This window comes from Oncorhynchus mykiss, chromosome 8, assembly GCF_057628025.1.
Source record: "Oncorhynchus mykiss isolate SJ-2025 chromosome 8, ASM5762802v1, whole genome shotgun sequence".
NCBI lineage: Eukaryota > Metazoa > Chordata > Actinopteri > Salmoniformes > Salmonidae > Oncorhynchus > Oncorhynchus mykiss.
This window is the reverse complement of record NC_143029.1, coordinates 8,880,312-8,903,398: the sequence shown is the minus strand read 5'-3', so window position 1 is coordinate 8,903,398 and position 23,087 is coordinate 8,880,312. Positions and strand designations below refer to the sequence as shown.

At 45.0% G+C, this 23,087-nt stretch overlaps 1 protein-coding gene across 1 annotated transcript; it reads right to left on the bottom strand.

The window, feature by feature from the left end:
- Window positions 1-1,153: 1,153 nt before the first annotated feature.
- On the bottom strand, window positions 1,154-22,384 carry papola (poly(A) polymerase alpha). Its single transcript, XM_036984670.2, has 20 exons — window positions 22,126-22,384; window positions 20,628-20,798; window positions 17,792-17,858; window positions 17,045-17,126; window positions 16,571-16,680; window positions 15,532-15,585; window positions 15,285-15,396; window positions 14,827-14,916; window positions 13,165-13,303; window positions 11,552-11,624; window positions 10,656-10,776; window positions 10,200-10,284; window positions 6,658-6,711; window positions 6,350-6,469; window positions 6,163-6,272; window positions 5,886-6,007; window positions 5,451-5,705; window positions 3,898-4,104; window positions 3,623-3,694; window positions 1,154-3,430 (listed from the first exon to the last, which is right to left on the bottom strand). The coding sequence occupies exons 1-20, from the start codon at window positions 22,131-22,133 to the stop codon at window positions 3,335-3,337; spliced, it is 2,148 nt and encodes a 715-aa protein (XP_036840565.2). The 5' UTR covers window positions 22,134-22,384; the 3' UTR covers window positions 1,154-3,334.
- Window positions 22,385-23,087: the final 703 nt, after the last annotated feature.

Sequence of the window (23,087 nt, the reverse complement as noted above, 5' to 3'; positions counted from 1 at the left end):
CCATGAGACTCCTACAGCACCATGAGACTCCTACAGCACCATGAGACTCCTACAGCACCATGAGTCTCCTACAGCACCATGAGTCTCCTACAGCACCATGAGACTCCTATAGCACAGCCAAATGAGTCTCCTACAGCACCATGAGACTCCTACAGCACCACGAGACTCCTACAGCACAGCCAAATGAGTTTCCTACAGCACCATGAGTCTCCTACAGCACCATGAGACTCCTACAGCACCATGACTCCTACAGCACAGCCAAATGAGTCTCCTACAGCACCATGAGACTCCTACAGCACCATGAGACTCCTACAGCACCATGACTCCTACAGCACAGCCAAATGAGTCTCCTACAGCACCATGAGACTCCTACAGCACCACGAGACTCCTACAGCACAGCCCAATGAGTCTCCTACAGCACCATGAGTCTCCTACAGCACCATGAGACTCCTACAGCACCATGAGTCTCCTACAGCACAAATGAAAGAAGGAAAACCGATGAGTCGTGGTGTTGGGAAACCGCAGCGGTGGATAAGAGTCTGATGTGGCGTTATGTCGCGGTGTTGGGTGGGTAAGAGTCTGGTATGGCGTTATGTCGCGGTGTTGGGTGTGTAAGAGTCTGATGTGGCGTTATGTCACGGTGTTGGGTGGGTAAGAGTCTGATGTGGCGTTATGTCACAGTGTTGGGTGGGTAAGAGTCTGATGTGGCGTTATGTCACGGTGTTGGGTGGGTAAGAGTCTGGTGTGGCGTTATGTCACGGTGTTGGGTGGGTAAGAATCTGATGTGGCGTTATGTCACGGTGTTGGGTGGGTAAGAGTCTGGTGTGGCGTTATGTCGCGGTGGTGGGTGTGTAAGAGTCTGATGTGGCGTTATGTCACGGTGGTGGGTGTGTAAGAGTCTGGTGTGGCGTTATGTCACGGTGGTGGGTGGGTAAGAGTCTGGTGTGGCGTTATGTCGCGGTGGTGGGTGTGTAAGAGTCTGATGTGGCGTTATGTCACGGTGGTGGGTGTGTAAGAGTCTGGTGTGGCGTTATGTCACGGTGGTGGGTGTGTAAGAGTCTGGTGTGGCGTTATGTCGCGGTGGTGGGATCGATCACTATTTTTGTTCATGGTGGTGGTGGGGTACTTCGAACAAGAACACAAGACCAACGCATCTTTGCAACGTAGAGCTTTATTTTTGAGGGGGAAAAAAGTACAATACCTCGTCCTTACAAATACACCTAAGAAACCATTTTGAACTGAAAAAGAGCATTGTAAGAACGGGAAATAATGTTTAGTCATTGAAGAAAATGATCTATTCATGTAGATTGTTGACAGTGGTCTAAATTCAGATTCATCGTTAACATACGAGTCCCACACAATTAGCACAAAACAACCGAGACAAAAGCTACATTTTGTTAAGACATCAACCAAATATTGAGTAGGTGAAAATTCAGTACACATCGTTTTAAAACTTTTCAAAAAAAAAAAAAAAAACCTGTGAAACCAAAAATAACTTTCGTCCTCTAACAATACTATCGAGTACTCAACCTGTCGACTATTCTGGCACATCCCAATTATGTTATGACCTAGTAAATCAGAAATTAATAGCCAACAAAGAATATTTGTGCTCTTAACCTTCTGCGTGATAGTTGAGTATTTATATATCTATTCAAATAATCCATCAATACGAAAGCTCAAGTCTTACATCTTCCACGCAAAAGAAAAAGCATTGTTTTTCATCGTTTTCATGTTTTTGGTACATGACACTAACAGTTACTGTACAATGCATGTATACATAGAATCAGAATGATTAGAATGGTCAGAGGTACTACACCCGTTCTATTCATTCTAAGTCTATGCATATATATATATATAACTAAATGGTCTAGTCAAGACACCAGACCACTTCTCCAATCAACATGCCAGCCATAGCCCTCTAAAACCATATTTTCCTCTGATATAATCTGAACATTCCTGTAGAACTCAACTCTTAACTCCCTGTCATCTCTAGACCTGTATCACTATTGACTATTCTACCCTGTCCAAATATTGTACTAGAAATTGTGACTTCCTGTTATTATACTTATTCTATTCTACTGTGACATCTACTTCATGTTCCTATTGTTATCTTTTATTAGTTCTTATTATTGTCGCATTGTCCAGAAGGAACCAGTTAGCATTTCGTCAGACGATGTTTTCCATGTGTATCCTGTACATACGACTACCGTAATAAAAACACTAAACTATCCTGAAGAGACTAAGCTATTCTGTTCCCACAGAAGTTGTGAGCTTTTTTTTTTGTTGGTCAAAGTTATTGTGTTGTGTATGTACTCGAACCTGAGCTAGTTCCTTTAGCAAGCGTTAGCTGCATGTGTCTGACTGTGTCCATGTCTTTTTGAGGCATCCCAAACACCCTCATACCCTTTCCTATACATCTCCATACAACCCCAAAGGCCACCTCACATCCCAACAGTTGACTGACTGACAGTGATTAGCTTTGGGCGTCCCAAATGGCACCCAATTCCCTTTATATAGTGTACTACCTTTGGCGCAGCCATAACCTGTCATCTGTTACACACTTCGGTATATCACAACGGTAACAGGAAGACATCTAACACCACTGACCCAATCTTCATTTTCCATTCTGCTCTTCTTTATTACTCAAAGTACGTTTTGACATCACACCAAGGTGCTTCACTCACACACACACACACACACACACACACACACACACACACACACAGTAAACCACTGGGACAAAGAAATCCCAACATCATTAGTCAACAGAACTTGTTCCGTCATCATCTGTTCTCTGGACAACACAATGAGGAGAGAAGAAGAGAGAGAACCAATGAGCATCCACGTCCACGCACAGCACACACACACACGTCTGCATGCACAGGAAAGATGACACCTTTATGTCACGTTGTTTATTCCTGGTCAGCAGCAGCAGCTCTGGAAGGGGGTAGGATGAAGATGCCGACATGTTGATCTAGGGTCCGGTTCGTGTTTTTACTAAGACTCAGGGGAAGGTGTGCTGATCCTAGATCTGTGTCTATGGGACAACTTCTACCCTTTAACCAGTAAGGTATAGGTTTGGAAGCCACCTAGGAGAATTCAGCAGAAGAGCAACATCGCCCTCTTGTGGAGACAGTTGCAGCTACGTCCTTCGTGTCAACTGACAATGTCCCTGGTTGAAAAGAGATGACGTCTGTCTAGTCGCCTGTGTCTTTTATCTGCAGCACTGTGGGCATTCCGTGGCAGAGGACTGAGAATGTCTTAGGACACCCACAGTAGAGTTCAGGGTATAGGGGCCGGGGAGGCGAGTAGATGCGTCTGTCTGTCCTCTCTCCTACCTGCTGAGGCGAAGCTTTATAGAGTTCTTCACCACTGGAATTGGGTTGGCTGGCAGGAGGGGCACATCAGACAGATCCGCACTGACCATTCGCTGAGGGAAGAGTAAGATAATCAAGTTGTAGTTTGGCTGCAAAACTAACAACAGACAGACCAAAGTGGAAATATAGACCGTATAGAAAATTATCTGTACACTTTTCAGACACGAATTATGAAAGTGAGAGGCAGAGAGAGAGAGAAGACAGACAGACAGAGAGGCAGACAGAAAAATAGAGTGCATTGATACCTTAATATCTGCCTCCATCTTGCCTTCCCCTTCAGAAGCAGGCATCTCCTCGGACATACTGTCCTCATTGACCTGGGAACAGCAAGGCCCACAGAACAGTTTATCACAACTATCTAACCATGCTCACCTGACTCTTCTAAATCTAGCATTAATTAAAAAATATATGCTTCTTTTAATATCATCAAGATGTAGCCAAACATTCTGAAAAGAAAGACTACAACAATGAATATATTTATACATAATGATGTGACACTATGGATAAGCTTGTTACGTGCCTGTGCCTCCACAGTGGTGCACTCCTCTCCGGCAGCTGCCCCATTCTCTGTTGTCCTAGTCTCTGGGACTGGGGAGGGGTCCTCCTCCTCCAGCATCTCCTGGCGAGAGGTGCGGGGGGCCGCTGGGGGGCCCATGGTGGGCGGAGGAGAGGGGGTCAGGCTTGTGGGGACTGTGTCTCCTGAAGGCTTTTTCTCAACAGCTGAATCCTACAAAGGAAGAGAAGTTTATCCGGTAAGCATATTTAGTAGATCAATAAATGGACTCACGTGTTGGAGGGTAACGCGTTAAGTATTCAGATGACTCTATATGAGTAACGGAGTTAAGTAACGGTTTACTTTTTAAATTGGGGTAACTTTATTAGTTACTTGCGTGGTTACTTTCACAATCATATCTCATTTCCTCATTTAGCGTAGCGTAGAAAAACTGTTGGGGGAAAGCCATGACAGCTACTGTCCAATAGAAACGTATAGAATAGAAACGTGCACCTCTGATCTTTTCCACTGATCGCTTCTCTGATCGCAAAGCCCACAGAGAGCTACCCCGTCTAGTGGGAAGTGTGTCCTCTATACATCTCTATGGGTCTGTGTAGGTGCAGTCTATAACCAGAAATTGAATTAATGTATTTTTTGGGGGGGGGGGGGTCTGTACATATGTTTGTCTTGCAGTGTACATGGCTAATTCAGCAGCACAGGAAAGCAGTGCCACAGAGGAGGAGGAAGTAGTGCTCAAACCGGAGTTAGTATTTTTTTTATTTAACCTTTATTTAACTAGGCAAGTCAGTTTATAACAAATTCTTATTTACAATGCCAGCCTACCGGGGAACAGTGGGTCAACTGTCTTGTTCAGGGGAAGAATTACTTTTTTTTTTCTTTGCCAGCTCAGGGATTCGATCTAGCAACCTTTCGGTTACTGGCCCAACGCTCTAAACCACTAGGCTACCTGTCTCTAACCACTAGGCTACCTGTCTCTAACCACTAGGCTACCTGTCTCTAACCACTAGGCTACCTGTCTCTAACCACTAGGCTACCTGTCTCCAACCACTAGGCTACCTGTCTCCAACCACTAGGCTACCTGCTCCAACCACTAGGCTACCTGCTCTAACCACTAGGCTACCTGCTCTAACCACTAGGCTACCTGCTCTAACCACTAGGCTACCTGCTCTAACCACTAGGCTACCTGCTCTAACCACTAGGCTACCTGCTCCAACCACTAGGCTACCTGCTCTAACCACTAGGCTACCTGCCGCCTAGTAAGTAGACCATCTTTGGTAGCTCGTCCTTGCTCCTCCCGACAGTCAAACAAACAGATTTCTTTAATGAAAGTAACGCAAGATAATATATAGTGTTACTTTATTTTTTTTTATCCCAACACTGCCCACTACTATACCAGAAATAAGAGACAAATCTGTAGACAGAAGAGAGGCATCTCAAAATGACAGTAAAAAGCTGGAATAAAACATATAGGGAATATACATTTTACAGTATTATCGGTAAACTCCTGGCTACACAATGAAGATGGAATTTCTCTACTGGGACAATTAAAGATTGAATACCTCAGCATCTGATTTGAACCGCTTCCTCTCTTCCTGCATAGGGGAGCCAGGTCTCTTCACAGCTGGGGCCTCAGGCTGGCCGGCTGCAGCCGCAAGGGGACTTGGAGGGGGACCTAGTGGGCCACACTTCACTGGGGTTGACGTGGGCACAGTGGCTGGCATGGCCGTGGGGGATGGCACAGACATACTGTTGTCACTGTCTAACGATAGGTCCAGACTACTGTCATTCATCTGACGAAGTCCCTCTGTCGAGTGCTGGAGGACAGAACAAAACGACACTGGTTACAACTCAATACCGCAAGCAAGCAATCAGTCAGCTAAGAGACTGTGTGAAAAGCAGAATATAAAACTCTATAAATGAGTGTTACACCTCTATTGTTAACAAGGAGCAGACTAAATAATTAACTGACATGTAGCTGCAATAGGAAGTCGTACCTTCCTGCGTTTGGGCATGACCAGGTTGGGCAGTAGCTGGTGAAGTTGTCTCCTCTTCACATGCATGGCCTGGATCTTCATGTCCGCCTCAAACATCTTGCTGTTCATCGCCTGCCGGTACACTGCAGGAAGCATTTAGAAAATATAACTTTTTAATATAACATTAGCATGCTAGTTTGTGTCAACTAATAGAACTAGATACAAGTGCAGAAAACATGACAAATATCGTTTTCAAATTCTACATTCCTGAGTTGAATTGAGTAAGGTGATTTTATACCCGTGTCAGTAAAGGACTGGATGTCAATGGTCAGGTCAACGTTGAGGTTCTCTGATGCCTCCATCTTCTTAAAGATAACCCCTATCACCCACATGGTGCTGACCTCCTCTCTGGAAAAGACAAGACAGGTGAGAAATAGTCCATTAAGAGCTTACTACAACCTTGCATAATAGTATAATAAACTCACTTCTCCCTGCTTTCCTTGGGTCCAGGGAATGACTGGGGGTTGACATGGGCCAACGTTATGAACTCATTCTTCTCCAGGTTTCCTACTAAGATCCTGATCTTAGACTCAACCAGACCAACCCTGCCAGGACAGAGAAAAACAGCACTTTTCCTAATGTATTTCCTAACAGTAGGTGAATAAAGGCTTTAAAAGAGTAACATTGAAATTGATTCACATGTAATACACCATGTCTCCACCCTCATTCAGTCAGTCAGTCATATAATCTCACCCAAAGGTTTTTCCAGCCCCCCCACACAGTCAGTACTCACCACTCCAGGTGCTGCTTCTCGGTGGGGGCGCTTGCTAGCAACACAATATAATGCCTTGGAACATAAGAGACAGAACATTACCATTACACCCTAAAGACAGCAGCCAGGAAACGAACCCAGGCTAGGAACCCCTAAAGACAGCAGCCAGGCAACGAACCCAGGCTAGGAACCCCTAAAGACAGCAGCCAGGCAACAAACCCAGGCTAGGAACCCCTAAAGACAGCAGCCAGGCAACGAACCCAGGCTAGGAACCCCTAAAGACAGCAGCCAGGCAACGAACCCAGGCTAGGAACCCCTAAAGACAGCAGCCAGGCAACGAACCCAGGCTAGGAACCCCTAAAGACAGCAGCCAGGAAACGAACCCAGGCTAGGAACCCAGGCTAGGAACCCAGGCTAGGAACCCAGGCTAGGAACCCCTAAAGACAGCAGCCAGGCAACGAACCCAGGCTAGGAACCCCTAAAGACAGCAGCCAGGAAATGAACCCAGGCTAGGAGAGCCCCAGGCTAAGAGAGCCCCAGGCTAGGAACCCCTAAAGACAGCAGCCAGGAAACGAACCCAGGCTAGGAGAGCCCCAGGCTAAGAGAGCCCCAGGCTAGGAACCCCTAAAGACAGCAGCCAGGCAACGAACCCAGGCTAGGAGAGCCCCAGGCTAAGAGAGCCCCAGGCTAAGAACCCCTAAAGACAGCAACCAGGCAACGAACCCAGGCTAGGAACCCCTAAAGACAGCAGCCAGGCAACGAACCCAGGCTAGGAGAGCCCCAGGCTAGGAGAGCCCCGGACCAGATCACCCAGTCCTCGCCACCAGCCTACAGCAGGTCATGGAAATATGTTCATTTCTAAAAACACACCTTATCAAACTAAAACAGGTAAAAAAAAACGACAAATAAATGACCAACGTCTGTGTTTTAAAAAGGCAAGAAACTACATCGTCCTAAACTGAACATGTCTTTTACACAAACATGTCACAGTAACAGCTACAAACACTCCATAACAAATCCAACTAGCCAGAGAAAAACCCAAATCGCACTACCAAGATAATTCATTCACCAAACCCTCTTCACGTCAACTTGAGAACGAACCTAATTTAGTGTAAAATATATCTTCCACGATATTCAAGTATACTGAAAGTCACCATTATTACACTAACTGTACAAACATATTCACTTACATGTCTGGTCTGCCTACATGTACAATCTCCATGCAGTTATCACAGTAGCACCAAGCAGTCATTTCCTACTGTATACTCTGCCTTGCACCGGTTGAAAACCACACTACCTCACTGTTAGTCCAATCACAGGAGCTCGTTCCGATCAGTTCCCACGAGGTTAGAATATTATAAATAGGATTACATTACCAAGCAGATGAATGGAAAAGGATAAGATATTTCATTTTCAGGCCACGTTGAAAATAAAAAGGTCTGAGCCCAAGACAAATGATTGATTTATTCAAACAACAAGAGTACAGAGAAACGGGTGTAATAATCAGCAGGGTGCCAGCCAGACCAGCAGGACGGTCTGATTATGAAATATGTTCATCAAGCCTGATGTGGAAACAGTTTAACCTGGATAATAATCAAAGCATAACATCTGTCTCCTCTAATGTGCCAGTCCAATCCACAGGCTGGATATATACTGTCTCCTCTAACTCTGCAGTCCAGTCCACAGGCTGGATATATACTGTCTCCTCTAATGCGCCAGTCCAATCCACAGGCTGGATATATACTGTCTCCTCTAACTCTGTAGTCCAGTCCACAGGCTGGATATATACTGTCTCCTCTAACTCTGCAGTCCAGTCCACAGGCTGGATATATACTGTCTCCTCTAACTCTGTAGTCCAGTCCACAGGCTGGATATATACTGTCTCCTCTAACTCTGCAGTCCAGTCCACAGGCTGGATATATACTGTCTCCTCTAACTCTGCAGTCCAGTCCACAGGCTGGATATATACTGTCTCCTCTAACTCTGTAGTCCAGTCCACAGGCTGGATATATACTGTCTCCTCTAACTCTGCAGTCCAGTCCACAGGCTGGATATATACTGTCTCCTCTAATGCGCCAGTCCAATCCACAGGCTGGATATATACTGTCTCCTCTAACTCTGCAGTCCAGTCCACAGGCTGGATATATACTGTCTCCTCTAATGCGCCAGTCCAATCCACAGGCTGGATATATACTGACTCCTCTAACTCTGTAGTCCAGTCCACAGGCTGGATATATACTGTCTCCTCTAACTCTGCAGTCCAATCCACAGGCTGGATATATACTGTCTCCTCTAACTCTGCAGTCCAATCCACAGGCTGGATTTATTTTAAATCACTTTTAATTGTATCCATGTTTTCAGGCTCTCCAGTGCTGTCAAATGACTGTCCAGAATGTGCTGGTGCATTTTGTCCTTTCCTCTGTCAGCAACTCAAAGGATGAGAAGAGGTGCTTAAGGCAATTACACATCAACATGTTCTGATACTTCTCTGTCAAAGAAAGGGTCGCTGGATCAAACTGATTTCCCAAAAGACTTGAGGGGATTTGATTTCAAATAGAGAGCCTCGGGGAATAGAAGATTTAAGGTAAAAGAAAAGGGGGATTGGAACAAGTCCATCTAGAACACTTAAAAAGAGGGTACTGGGTAACAAAAAGATCAGCCTTCTGTAAATAGGTCTACATGTTGATTGGGGCTGCAAGAGGAGGAATGTCTCCTCCGCCAAGGCCAAGGCCTCTTCAGTAACATAATTGTTGCCACTGTACAAGACTAGTAGCATCATGCTCTTTGCATATTACTGATAAACCAATTAACAAAATGATCTTTTCATCTTTACTCCCCCCCCACTTCAGATTTCAACAATCAAGTACATTTCTCAAGATTGAGCAGAACTGATAAGTGAAAGAGGATGTGGTACCCACACGTATAGAATGAAACAAAAGATCCAATGACTTAAATCTTGTATTCTTCACATGGATTCCTGCTAATGTTATGCTACAACTTAAAAGGATTTGTCACGATCAAAACTTGATAACAAAAAAAAAAACATCTACAAAATGAAGACTAACAAGAAATACATAGTGCAAATGTTTAACTAAATCATTTTATTTGGGGAAGTAGATGTACAGTATAATAAGAACCTTACAGCTGAAGTACCTACCTTTAGTAAGATATTAAAATATACAAACATCAAATATTGAGTTGTGCTTACATTAGAGAGCACAGTCTATAGGTAATAGCAGTGATTATACTGGACTTCAGGCTCTGTATGACATTAACATTGTATTTGTCTTTACGATCATTGTTTTGAGAATCAGAGAGGGTGCTTAAGGGCAGAAGAAAGCATCTTTTGAGTCTTGTCTAAGCCCGAAGTGTTTATTTAATAACACAAATAAATCAAACTGAACGAGTGGATGACATATACAGAGAGGAACAAAGAGAACTTCACATTTACTGAAAAAGGTGCGAGTGAGGTGGTTGGTGTATTTTGAAAATCAAAATCTTTATTGAAATAGTTGGTCTGTCTCACCATGCGTGTCCCACAGGATAAGCTGTTTAATACATACTTGTATTTCTCAAAGAAGTTTGGTGCTTCAAATAGTTTGGACCACTCTGCTTTACTCTGCAAAATGTCATCTGTGATGGCCAGACCTGTAGAGGGAAGGAAAACGTGTTGACCAAAACGGAAGGAGAACCAAAAAAGGAAAAACTACAGATGAGGCAACGTAGCTAAGGCTACAATGAAGACAGCCGTTAGGGAACCCCTTGAGAAAAGACACCCGAAGGAGGCTGAATTTACTTGACATAGGCATAAACAATTTACATTTGATGCAACTTCCCCTTTTCACATCAATGGATCATTTATGTGAATGTTGGGAGTATGTTTCTTGCTCAAGTCTCTGAAATTAGGACTCTGGCCTGAAGGGTTTTGTATAAAGAGAATCCAGTTTCAGAGAGACTGGACCTAAGAGTGGATGCAACAGTTTGTGTATAAAGTTAGAATTTGAGACGGCTTTACGGACCCTGTTTGAACTCGTCCACCATGACGGCACGCGTAGAGGCAGAGACGTTGTAGGTAGAGTTCTGCTGGGGGTAGGCTGGTGTGATGATGGGCATCAGGTGGTACCGGTCACTGGGGGTCACCTGGAACAGCAGTTAGGACACTCAGAGCCAATCAAAACCCTCCACTACATGCAGAAGGGGTCACTTGGTACGATAGAACTCTTGAGAATGTGTGTAACTATCTTGATAATAGTGTTATGAAGCATCTAATGCAGGTGAATCAAATGTCTTTGTACTGGAACAGATGAAAGAAGTGGGACTGACAGATGTTACAGGGAAAAACCCCTGCCTCTAGACTTTACACGGTTAACACCATGGGATACGTCCTGGTGGAACAGGGTTAATTAACCACCCGTTTTTATTGTATTTCCCTTAACTTGGCAGCTCTGAAGGTAAAATGCTTGAGGTAGTTAAGTTCATGACCGTCCTTGACGTAGTCAGTGTTGCTCAGGACCGGACTAGTAACAGTATGAACACGTGTCGTAGTTATGATCAACACTACCCCGGGGTCCCAGACTGGCAGGTTCAACATTACCCCAGGGTCCCAGACTGGCAGGCTCAACATTACCCCAGGGTCCCAGACTGGCAGGTTCAACATTACCCCAGGGTCCCAGACTGGCAGGTTCAACATTACCCCAGGGTCCCAGACTGGCAGGTTCAACATTACCCCAGGGTCCCAGACTGGCAGGTTCAACATTACCCCAGGGTCCCAGACTGGCAGGTTCAACATTACCCCAGGGTCCCAGACTGGCAGGTTCAACATTACCCCGGGGTCCCAGACTGGCAGGTTCAACATTATGATCAACATTACCATGGGGTCCCAGACTGGCAGGTTCAACATTATGATCAACATTACCCTGGGGTCCCAGACTGGCAGGTTCAGGTTGCAGTCCTCTGGCTGCTTCAGGAGAACAGGGTTGGGCCATTCCCTGCATTAACACAACTCCAGTTTAGTGTGATGATACAGACCAGGTAATACCAGTAGGTCAGGCAACCCCAATACACCAGTCAGTCACCCCTTTAGACACACATCTTGTTTCACTATGTTCCTAAGGAAAACAGCAGTAATAGAGCTGCCACAAGCACCAAGGACTGAGAAAAATGTGTTCACGGTTCATACACACTTCAGACTAGAGGTCGACCGATTATGATTTTTCAACGCCGATACCGATTATTGGAGGACCAAAAAAGCCGATACCGATTAAATCGTCCGATTAAAAAAAAAAAGTATTTGTAATAATGACAATTACAACAATACTGAATGAACACTTATTTTAACTTAATATAATACATCAATAAAATCAATTTAGCCTCAAATAAATAATGATACATGCTCAATTTGGTTTAAATAATGCAAAAACAAAGTGTTGGAGAAGAAAGTAAAAGTGCAATATGTGCCATGTAAGAAAGCTAACGTTTAAGTTCCTTGCTCAGAACATGAGAACATATGAAAGCTGGTGGTTCCTTTTAACACGAGTCTTCAATATTCCCTGGTAAGAAGTTTTAGGTTGTAGTTATTATAGGAATTATAGGACTATTTCCCTCTATACCATTTGTATTTCATTAACCTTTGACTACTGGATGTTCTTATAGGCACCTTAGTATAGGAAGTGTAACAGTATAGCTTCCGTCCCTCTCCTCGCTCCTCCCTGGGCTCGAACCAGCAACACAACGACAATTAACACGCGCTAACTAGCTAGCCATTTCACTTCGGTTACACGAGCCTCATCTCGGGAGTTGATAAGCTTGAAGTCATAAACAGCGCAATGCTTGACGTACAGGACGAGCTGCTGTCAAAATGCACGAAAGTGCTGTTTCAATTAATGTTTACGCGCCTGCTTCTGCCTATCACCGCTCAGTCAGATTATATGCAACGCAGAACACGCTAGATAATATCTAGTAACATAATCAACCATGTGTAGTTAACTAGTGATTATGATTAATTTTTATAAGATTATTTTAATGCTAGCAAGCAACTTACCTTGGCTTACTGCATTCGCGTAACAGGCAGTCTCCTTGTGGAGTGCAATGAGAGGCAGGTCGTTATTGCGTTGGACTAGTTAACTGTTAGGTTGCAAGATTGGATCCCCCGAGATGACAAGGTGAAAATCTGTCGTTCTGCCTCTGAACAAGGCAGTTAACCCACCGTTCCTAGGCCGTCATTGAAAATAAGAATGTGTTCTTAACTGACTTGCCTAGTTAAATAGAGATTAAATAAATGTTAAAAATATAATAATAATAAATTGAATAAAAAATAAAATAGTCAAATCGGGCACCCAAAAATACCGATTTCCGATTGTTATGAAAACTTGAAATCGGCCCTATTTAAAATCGGCCATTCCGATTAATCGGTCGACATCTACTTCAGACTAAAGAGAAACAAAAAAATCTCCTTCAAAAAGACAGAACAACTCAACGGCCATGAGAAACAGGTCACAGAGCACATCCGAATGGAGAGCGACTGCTTACCATTTGGAGAAGACGAGGAAGAACTTGTGTACAAGGGTGGAGGCCACGGCGTTGGGGTAGAGCTGGCAGGTCCTGGCTACCAGCATGGCCCAGGAGACACCACCCAGGAAGCCCAGGATATTACTGTAGATGTTATGACCTGGGAGAGGACGTGTATAGCACTGTAGATGTTATGACCGGGGGGGGGGGGTGTCCAGCATTGTAGATGTTATGACCTGGGGGAGGACTTGTCCATCACTGTAGATGTTATGAGCTGGGGGAGGACGTGTATAGCACTGTAGATGTTATGAGCTGGGGGAGGACGTGTATAGCACTGTAGATGTTATGACCTGGGGGGAGGACGTGTATAGCACTGTAGATGTTATGACCTGGGGGAGGAGGTGTATAGCACTGTAGATGTTATGACCTGGGGGGAGGACGTGTATAGCACTGTAGATGTTATGACCTGGGGGGAGGACGTGTATAGCACTGTAGATGTTATGACCTGGGGGAGGAGGTGTATAGCACTGTAGATGTTATGACCTGGCGGAGGAGGTGTATAGCACTGTAGATGTTATGACCTGGGGGAGGAGGTGTATAGCACTGTAGATGTTATGACCTGGCGGAGGAGGTGTATAGCACTGTAGATGTTATGACCTGGGGGAGGACGTGTATAGCACTGTAGATGTTATGACCTGGGGGAGGACGTGTATAGCACTGTAGATGTTATGACCTGGGGGAGGACGTGTATAGCACTGTAGATGTTATGAACTGGGGGAGGACATGTCTATCACTGTAGATGTTATGACCTGGGGGAGGACATGTATAGCACTGTAGATGGCGTAGATTTAGTTATGTTGTTGTTGCCCTACATGCCAGTCAGCAGGATAGAGGCAAGTGAGTCGTAGATACATTTTCTGGTAAAGTATACCAGCAGATTCATATGTGATGGTAATTGAGCCATTTGGTACAGGTGAGAGAAACACAAAGACCTAATAAGGGCATTACATCAATGACCACAAGGCACCAGTGTAATTTTTCTGATTTTGTAATTCAAAAGGCAATTCCTTGATGGTTCTGCCTTGCCTCCCAATAAACTTAGATGTAAGCTATATGGCATAAGCATTTCCATCTAGTTTCTAAAGATCACCAAAGGGTTGGGGGGCTGGGGATGTTTTGGATTGGGCTTAGTTATGCACCTGGCCTATTATACAAGCCAGTGAGTGACTCCACGGCAGTTGTTCCCACAAGACAAAACATGATTGGACAGTTGGTTGCCAGGCAGCGTATGCAAGCCAAACAAATTCACCATGGCCACTAGGGGCGTGGTCTGTCCTGTGTAAAAAAATGCCATGACTCAGTTTATTTTAGAGGCTAATCCTGTTTAGGGAATAGGACCTGAAGGCTGTCAGTGTGGGCCCAGCGTGTTGACATGCCATTAGTTGACAGTTTGTGTGAAAAGAGGACAAGGTGAGAAAGAGATAATCCCACCTGCCTAGCCACAACAGTGTTACACAGCAAGACGTACAAACTGATATAGTACAGGGACCGACTCAAAACACACAAGTACAGACACATACACACGTTTACAGGAGATGCCGACTCAACAGTTGTTTCCACCAAGGCAAATGAGATTGTACTCCTATGCTTGACGCTACGCAACACTACACAGATCCAACTCACGTTTAGCCCACAGCTTGATGGTCCTCAGTGTCAGTCTGAAGTTCTCAATGTTGGGCACAAGATGGAGGATTTCATCTGTAACTCTACAACCTGACAACAACAACAAAAAAACATCCAAGTCATTATCACTCACAATAGACAAGAGGGGGATAACATAGACAATGCCGATTACTTGAAATTCTACAACACAGTGCTTTCAACTAAGTGTAGGTAGGGTCAGAGGTTGAGCCAACAACCAATTGTTAGACCTTGTGTTTTTAACGTGGATCCGATATCAACATCAGTGAAGTGGAGAAACCACGCGGCAGATGATTTTATCCAGAGCGACATACATTTTACCATGTGACCCCAGCGATAATATTGAACCCACAACACCCGTTGACGACAGCGGCACCCTTTTTACCGACTGAACCACATCAGGACCGGAGCTCAGGAGATATAAAAGAGCTCAGTGTTACCATTGAGACTCCTAATGCAGCGGATGTCAAGGTTCTTCAGCAGCCCGTCATCTCGGAGGTCCAGGTTCTCTGGGATGGTTTGCAACGCTAACCGAGCAAACAGGATATCGATCTAGAAATACACAAAACTCATTGGACATTTAAAAAAAAAAGCCGCAAATCTCAATTCATATTGAATGACCTGAACCAACTTCACATTTAGACCTATAATGAAATCATACACAAAAAATACTTTCAAATGTCATACCTCAATGCTGTCGAAAGACAGCTTTATCACGGGGACAAATGCCTCCTCAACAGCCTGGGGGGGGGGGGGGAAAGAAGAGTTGATGAACAGTCTGCACCTCAACTTTTGGGAACACATCTTCCCCTCCTAGTCTACCAACACCAGAATCGCAAATACATTGCCTTAATTCCTCACGTCCTCTTCTCACCGCCTTCTCAAAACCCATTGGATACGAAGGTCAGAGGGGCGAGGCCTCTTACCTTCTCATCAAATGGTATTTGTCACATGCTCCGAATAGAACCGGTGTTCAAACTAGACCTTACAGTGAAATGTTTACTTACAAGCCCTTAACCAACAATGCAGTTCAAGAAATATATATTTTTTAAAAATGTTTTAACCTTTATTTAACCAGGCAAGTCAGTTAAGAAAAAAATCGTATTTTCAATGATGGCCTAGGAACAGTGGGGTTAACTGCCTGTTCAGGGGCAGAACGACAGATTTGTACCTTGTCAGCTCGGGGGTTTGAACTCGCAACCTTCCGGTTACTAGTCCACGCTGCCGCCCCGTTAGTTAAGAAAATACTTACTAAAATACAAAAATAAAGAGTAACAATAAAATAACGAGGCTATATACAGGGGGTACAGAGTCAATGTGGAGGCTATATACAGGGGGTACCGAGTCAATGTGGAGGCTATATACAGGGGGGTACTGGTACAGAGTCAATGTGGAGGCTATATACAGGGGGGTATTGGTACAGAGTCAATGTGGAGGCTATATACAGGGGGTACCAGTACAGAGTCAATGTGGAGGCTATATACAGGGGGGTATTGGTACAGAGTCAATGTGGAGGCTATATACAGGGGGTACTGGTACAGAGTCAATGTGGAGGCTATATACAGGGGGTACTGGTACAGAGTCAATGTGGAGGCTATATACAGAGGGTACTGGTACAGTCAACGTACGGGGGTACAGGTTAGTCGATGTACAAAATGGTGTTTGTGAAGAGGAAAGAAGACGCAAGGAATGAAGGCAATGTAATTGAGATAGTCCAGATACCCACCCTCAAATCTTTGACCTCCTCCTGCTCCTTCAGCTTGTCCAGGAACGAGGAGAAGAAGTCTGTTCTCTCCACATGCCGAGGAGCCACACACAGGGCATCAATGTCAGCACCTACACAGGGACAAGGACAAGGACAGGGACAAGACACAACAATTCAAAGTTCACTGTGATAAAGAGTTGTGTGAAAATGTTTTACCTATGCAGTGCGCCCAGGCTGTGTTTAATAAGTATATTATATAGCGTATTATATAGTATATTATACAGTGCTTTTCAAAGAGAATGTCAAAGGAACTTTAAAAACCAAACCGGAGAAAATGTTGCTATTGCTCCTAAGATTAGAGGACAACATCAAAATGGAAAGGTTGACCGTACTATAGTGCCGCCTACCTTCAGTGTGAACTCCTGACCTGTAGGTTCCCAAATGTGTTAACCACAACACAACAACCTGTAACCCTCCTAAAGATGACACAATTACCTTTAGTGTGGACTCCTAACCTGTAGGACCCAAATGTGAAGATCTTCCCTCCAACCGTTTCAATCACTGAGGCAGGCAGATTCTAGGAGGACCAAAAAATACATCATTCATAACCTGCTGCATTATGGGAGGCGACACTGCATTATGGTAGGCGACACTGCATTATGGGAGGCGACACTGCATTATGGGAGGCGACACTGCATTATGGGAGGCGACACTGCATTATGGGAGGCGACACTGCATTATGGGAGGCGACACTGCATTATGGGAGGCGACACTGCATTATGGGAGGCGACACTGCATTATGGGAGGCGACACTGCATTATGGGAGGCAACACTGCATTATGGGAGGCAACACTGCATTATGGGAGGCAACACTGCATTATGGGAGGCAACACTGCATTATGGGAGGCAACACTGCATTATGGGAGGCAACACTGCATTATGGGAGGCAACACTGCATTATGGGAGGCAACACTGCATTATGGGAGGCAACACTGCATTATGGGAGGCAACACTGCATTATGGGAGGCAACACTGCATTATGGGAGGCAACACTGCATTATGGGAGGCAACACCGCCTTGTTGTTGTAATATCATCCATGTCCCAAATGGCACCCTATTTCATTCATAGTGCAAAACCCTGGTCAAAAGTAGTACACTAAAAAGGGAACATTTGGGACACATCCATTGACCACCTGCTGTAGTAGCAGAGAGAACCGCCAGGAGGAGGAAGTAAAATCATACCTTTGTCTCACTGACGTCACGGATCCATTCCTTCACCAGTGTGTTCAGTTTTCCCAACACGTGTATTCTATGGAAACCAAGGCATGATTTAGAGGAAGTCTTTAACAAAATCATAACTAAACTAGTATGGCACTTTATAACCACAAATACAGTCTACCTAGTACTGACCAAAACACCAACCTAAGAAGTTCCTTTTTTTATTTGTATTTAACTAGGCAAGTCAGTTAAGAACAAATTCTTATTATCAATGACGGCCTAGGAACAGTGGGGGGTTAACTGCCTTGTTCAAGGGCTGAACGACAGATTTTTACCTTGTCAACTCGGGGATTCGATCTTGCAACCTTTCGGTTACTAGTCCAACACTACCCACTAGGCTACCTGCCGCCCCACCAGCCAAGAATAATTGGCTGATGTACTGGCAAGATATCGGATCCAGTTATTATCCTCATCCTACCACCACCACCCCTCCTAATAGGCCTCATCCTACCACTACTTCTCCTAATAGGCCTCATCCTACCACCCCCCCCCCCCTAATAGGCCTCATCCTACCACCCCCCCCCCCCCTAATAGGCCTCATCCTACCACCACCACTACTTCTCCAAATAGGCCTCATCCTACCACCACCACTACTTCTCCTAATAGGCCTCATCCTACCACCACCACTTATCCTAATAGGCCTCAACCTACCACCACCACCACCCCTAATAGGCCTCAACCTACCACCACCCCTAATAGGCCTCATCCTACCACCACCACTTATCCTAATAGGCCTCAACCTACCACCACCACCACCCCTAATAGGCCTCAACCTACCACCACCCCTAATAGGCCTCAATCTACCACCACCACCACTTCTCCAAATAGGCCTCATCCTACCACCACCACTTCTCCAAATAGGCCTCATCCTACCACCACCACCACTACTTCTCCAAATAGGCCTCATCCTAGCACCAACCCCACCCCTAATAGGCCTCAACCTACCACCACCCCTAATAGGCCTCATCCTACCACCACCACTACTTCTCCTAATAGGCCTCAACCTACCACCACCACTCCCCCTAATAGGCCTCAACCTACTACTACCACCACCCCTAATAGGCCTCAACCTACCACCACCCCTAATAGGCCTCAACCTACCACCACCCCTAATAGGCCTCAACCCATCACCACCCCTAATAGGCCTCATCCTACCACCACCACTACTTCTCCTAATAGGCCTCATCCTACCACCACCACCTCTCCTAATAGGCCTTAACCTACCACCACCCCTAATAGGCCTCAACCTACCACCACCCTAATAGGCCTCAACCTACCACCACCCCCCCCCCCCCCTAATGGGCCTCAACCTATCACCACCCCTAATAGGCCTCATCCTACCACCACCACCACCTCTCCTAATAGGCCTCATCCTACCACCACCACCTCTCCTAATAGGCCTCAACCTACCACCACCCCTAATAGGCCTCAACCTACCACCACCCCTAATAGGCCTCAACCTACCACCACCCCTAATAGGCCTCAACCTACCACCACCCCTAATAGGCCTCAACCTACCACCCCCCCCCCTAATAGGCCTCAACCTACCACCCCCCCCCCCTAATAGGCCTCAACCTACTATCACCACCACCACCCCTAATAGGCCTCAACCTACCACCACCACCCCTAATAGGCCTCAACCTATCACCACCACCCCTAATAGGCCTCAACCTATCACCACCCCCCCCTAATAGGCCTCAACCTACCACCACCACCCCTAATAGGCCTCAACCTATCACCACCACCCCTAATAGGCCTCAACCTATCACCACCACCCCTAATAGGCCTCAACCTACCACCACCACCCCTAATAGGCCTCAACCTACCACCACCACTACTACTTCTCCTAATAGGCCTCAACCTACCACCACCACCCCCTAATAGGCCTCAACCTACCACCACTACCACCCCTAATAGGCCTCAACCTATCACCACCACCCCTAATAGGCCTCAACCTACCACCACCACTACTACTTCTCCTAATAGGCCTCAACCTACCACCACCCCCCCTAATAGGCCTCAACCTACCACCACCCCCCCTAATAGGCCTCAACCTACCACCACTACCACCCCTAATAGGCCTCAACCTACCACCACCACTACTTCTCCTAATAGGCCTCATCCTACCACCACCCCTAATAGGCCTCATCTTACCACCACCACTACTTCTCCTAATAGGCCTCATCCTACCACCACCCCTAATAGGCCTCATCTTACCACCACCACTACTTCTCCTAATAGGCCTCATCCTACCACCACCCCTAATAGGCCTCATCCTACCACCACCACTACTTCTCCTAATAGGCCTCATCCTACCACCACCCCTAATAGGCCTCATCCTACCACCACCCCTAATAGGCCTTAACCTACCACCACCCCCACTACTTCTCCTAATAGGCCTCATCCTACCACCACCCCTAATAGGCCTCAACCCAACACCACCCCTAATAGGCCTCAACCTACCACCACCCCTAATAGGCCTCAACCTACCACCACCCCTAATAGGCCTTAACCTACCACCACAACCACTACTTCTCCTAATAGGTCTCATCCTATCACCACCCCTAATAGGCCTCATCCTACCACCACAACTTCTCCTAATAGGCCTCATACTACCACCACCCCTAATAGGCCTCATCCTACCACCACCACCCCTACTTCTCCTAATAGGCCTCATCCTACCACCACCACTACTTCTCCTAATAGGCCTCATCCTACCACCACCACCCTTAATAGGCTTTGACGAAACTTGTGCCCATTCTAACATGACAATTTAGCCTAGTAGTGACAACCATCTTACCTGCGCTGTAGTTCCAGCTCCTCTTCAAACACCCCGTATGGTTTCAGGGCCTCAGTCAGCCTGTGTGTGAGGACCAGGTCAGCCTCCTTGGCTTGGGCCAGGCTGATAGGAGAAGTGATCCCATAGTGCTTGGGTGTTTCCCGACCCAACAACACCTGGGTTGTAGACGGACTGAAAACAGGACAGGTGTGGTTGTGATCAGAATAAGAATACTTTATAGCCATGCAACAAAATGTTACTAGGAATTTCTCTTGGTGTTGTGCAAATAAACATAAAAAAAAATTTAAAAAAGGATTTGAATATCAATAAAAAAATATACACCTGATACCATGGAACCCTTTCTGTACAGGTTATCAAAAAGCACATAGTGAGCTACAACTGCTGCTCATACTGTGTGCTTTTAGCTGATTTCTATGCTGATTTACATAGCTACGTTGCTTGCTGTGGTTTATTTGGATGTGGTAGAAGGTATACGTCTAAAATGTTGGCCTCTGGGTAAAAACATGTACGTGTATTCTTCTCATTCCGCATACGTTTATAGTCAAACGTCTTTTGACAGTGTTTGGGTGTAAAGCACCAATAAGGAAATCATCATCAACTTGGTAACCTATCATACAGTTTCATGTTGACATGACATTGTAAAGGCGAAAGATTATTTTTTGCATGTCTTATTGTGTCCCATTACAATGAACAACAAAAAAGTAGGTACTCAAGACTCCCAAAACGTGATTTGTCCTCTGCAATTATGATGGCATCTGCTATAGCTTCGTGTCAGAGACGGCAACAACAAAAAACGATGTGACTTAAGTAGTCTACCAGAAAAATATGATCATGTTTAGTTTGAGAAAATGATTATAAAACTAGTAACTTTACATCTTACAGACAACATGCAATATTGCAAATGTTCTGTCACGTACACGGATGACCATTTAACTAAGTTAACTACTTCTGCGGATATTCATTTACACTTCAACAACATGGACACTAGTAAAAACAGGTAGTTAGCAGTAAATTGTGATTTGGTAACTAGTTAGGTGGTACATGTGACCACAAAATAGCAAATTTACTGCTGTGCCGAATTGCGGCGTGTTAGTTAAACATAACTAACGGTAGCTAGCGTTGCTATGCTAACTAGCTAGCTAAACGTTAACATGACTAAACTACAACATGTAGCTAACTGACTAAACGTTAACATTAATAAACTGCATGTAGCTATGTAGCTAACTAGCTTGATACCGTTTGCAACTTTTCAAGACCTCTTAAAATGTCTAGCCTATAATGTCAGACCTAAGTAACATTAGCTTAGCCAATAGTCTAAAAACAAATGTGCTCTATCTTGTTTCAAAGCCATTTCCCACTACACAACCTGCTAGCTCTTCCTTCTTTCTTTCTTTCTCTTTCTTTTTGTTGCAAACATGGACTGGCAACCTCGCATCGGTAGGCCCAATCAATCCCCTTTCCAAACACACTCAGTACAGTGTCCAAGGGAGATACTTACAAGGGCATTGTAACAACTTCCAGCAATTTTCCAATCAGCCCCCCGCCCCCAAAAAATAATCCCTTCTCATACTAGTTTTATCATTTTTCATCAAATTCAGCTAACTAGCCAGCGATGTTATTTCTTTACCCGGCAACCAAGCAGTGGAAACTTGCCCCTTTTGTTTCCACTGAACATGGCGTGTGCCGCTTTGCTGTCACCGCAAAAAACCGCAACCTTGACAGCGTGGGCGTGTTGCGTGACCGTCATGACGTAAAGCACAATTGTACTTTTAGCACGTGGGAACTGTAGTCCTTTAAATGTCCGACCCCTTCTTTATTTATTTTAATTACATTTTATTTTATTTTTTAAATATTCGAATATGATTATTTACTTCTACCGCCTGTAATTCAATCGAGATTTGTACGATGCTTCTAGCCTCATGTCATGACTATGCATAGCCATCTCCAGACTCTAATATAAACTTATTTTTTCTCTCAAAGTTGCCGGGATGTCACGAGTCCTACTTATATCAGTACACTCGTAACAACTTAAGCATTACACAATGTATATTTGATTAAATAAACGGTCACGTAGCAAATAAGCCATTCATGTTTTTGTTGAACAAATTCTACACGCACTATTTGACCTCCATTCAAAAATTCTTTGCTTGATGGGCAAAACAACGAAAAACCTCAACCTGCTGGAGGGAGACAGATTTTCCGCAGAGTTGGGCCTCTCTTCCTCTTCGGCCACAGTGGCCAAAAGTGAATTTTAGCATGGGCACGCTCGAATGGCACAGATATGAAGATGAATCGTCTATCTATCGCTACAGTTCCACCTCTGCTGAAGGACAAGGGGAATTTCTCGTTTCAACAAAAGTCTGGCCAAATCCCAAATCAACCCCTAGACCAGGGTTCTATTTGGTTTGATTTGGCCCAAAAAGCAAAATATATTTTTCATTTATTTATTGTTGGACATAA

Coding starts and splice junctions, on each gene's coding strand:
- papola (XM_036984670.2), bottom strand. Junction 13,304..14,826: donor CATCAAGCTGTGGGCTAAAC/GTGAGTTGGATC, acceptor GTCCTCTCCCAG/GTCATAACATCTACAGTAAT. Junction 11,625..13,164: donor TTCCTCGTCTTCTCCAAATG/GTAAGCAGTCGC, acceptor GTGTTAATGCAG/GGAATGGCCCAACCCTGTTC.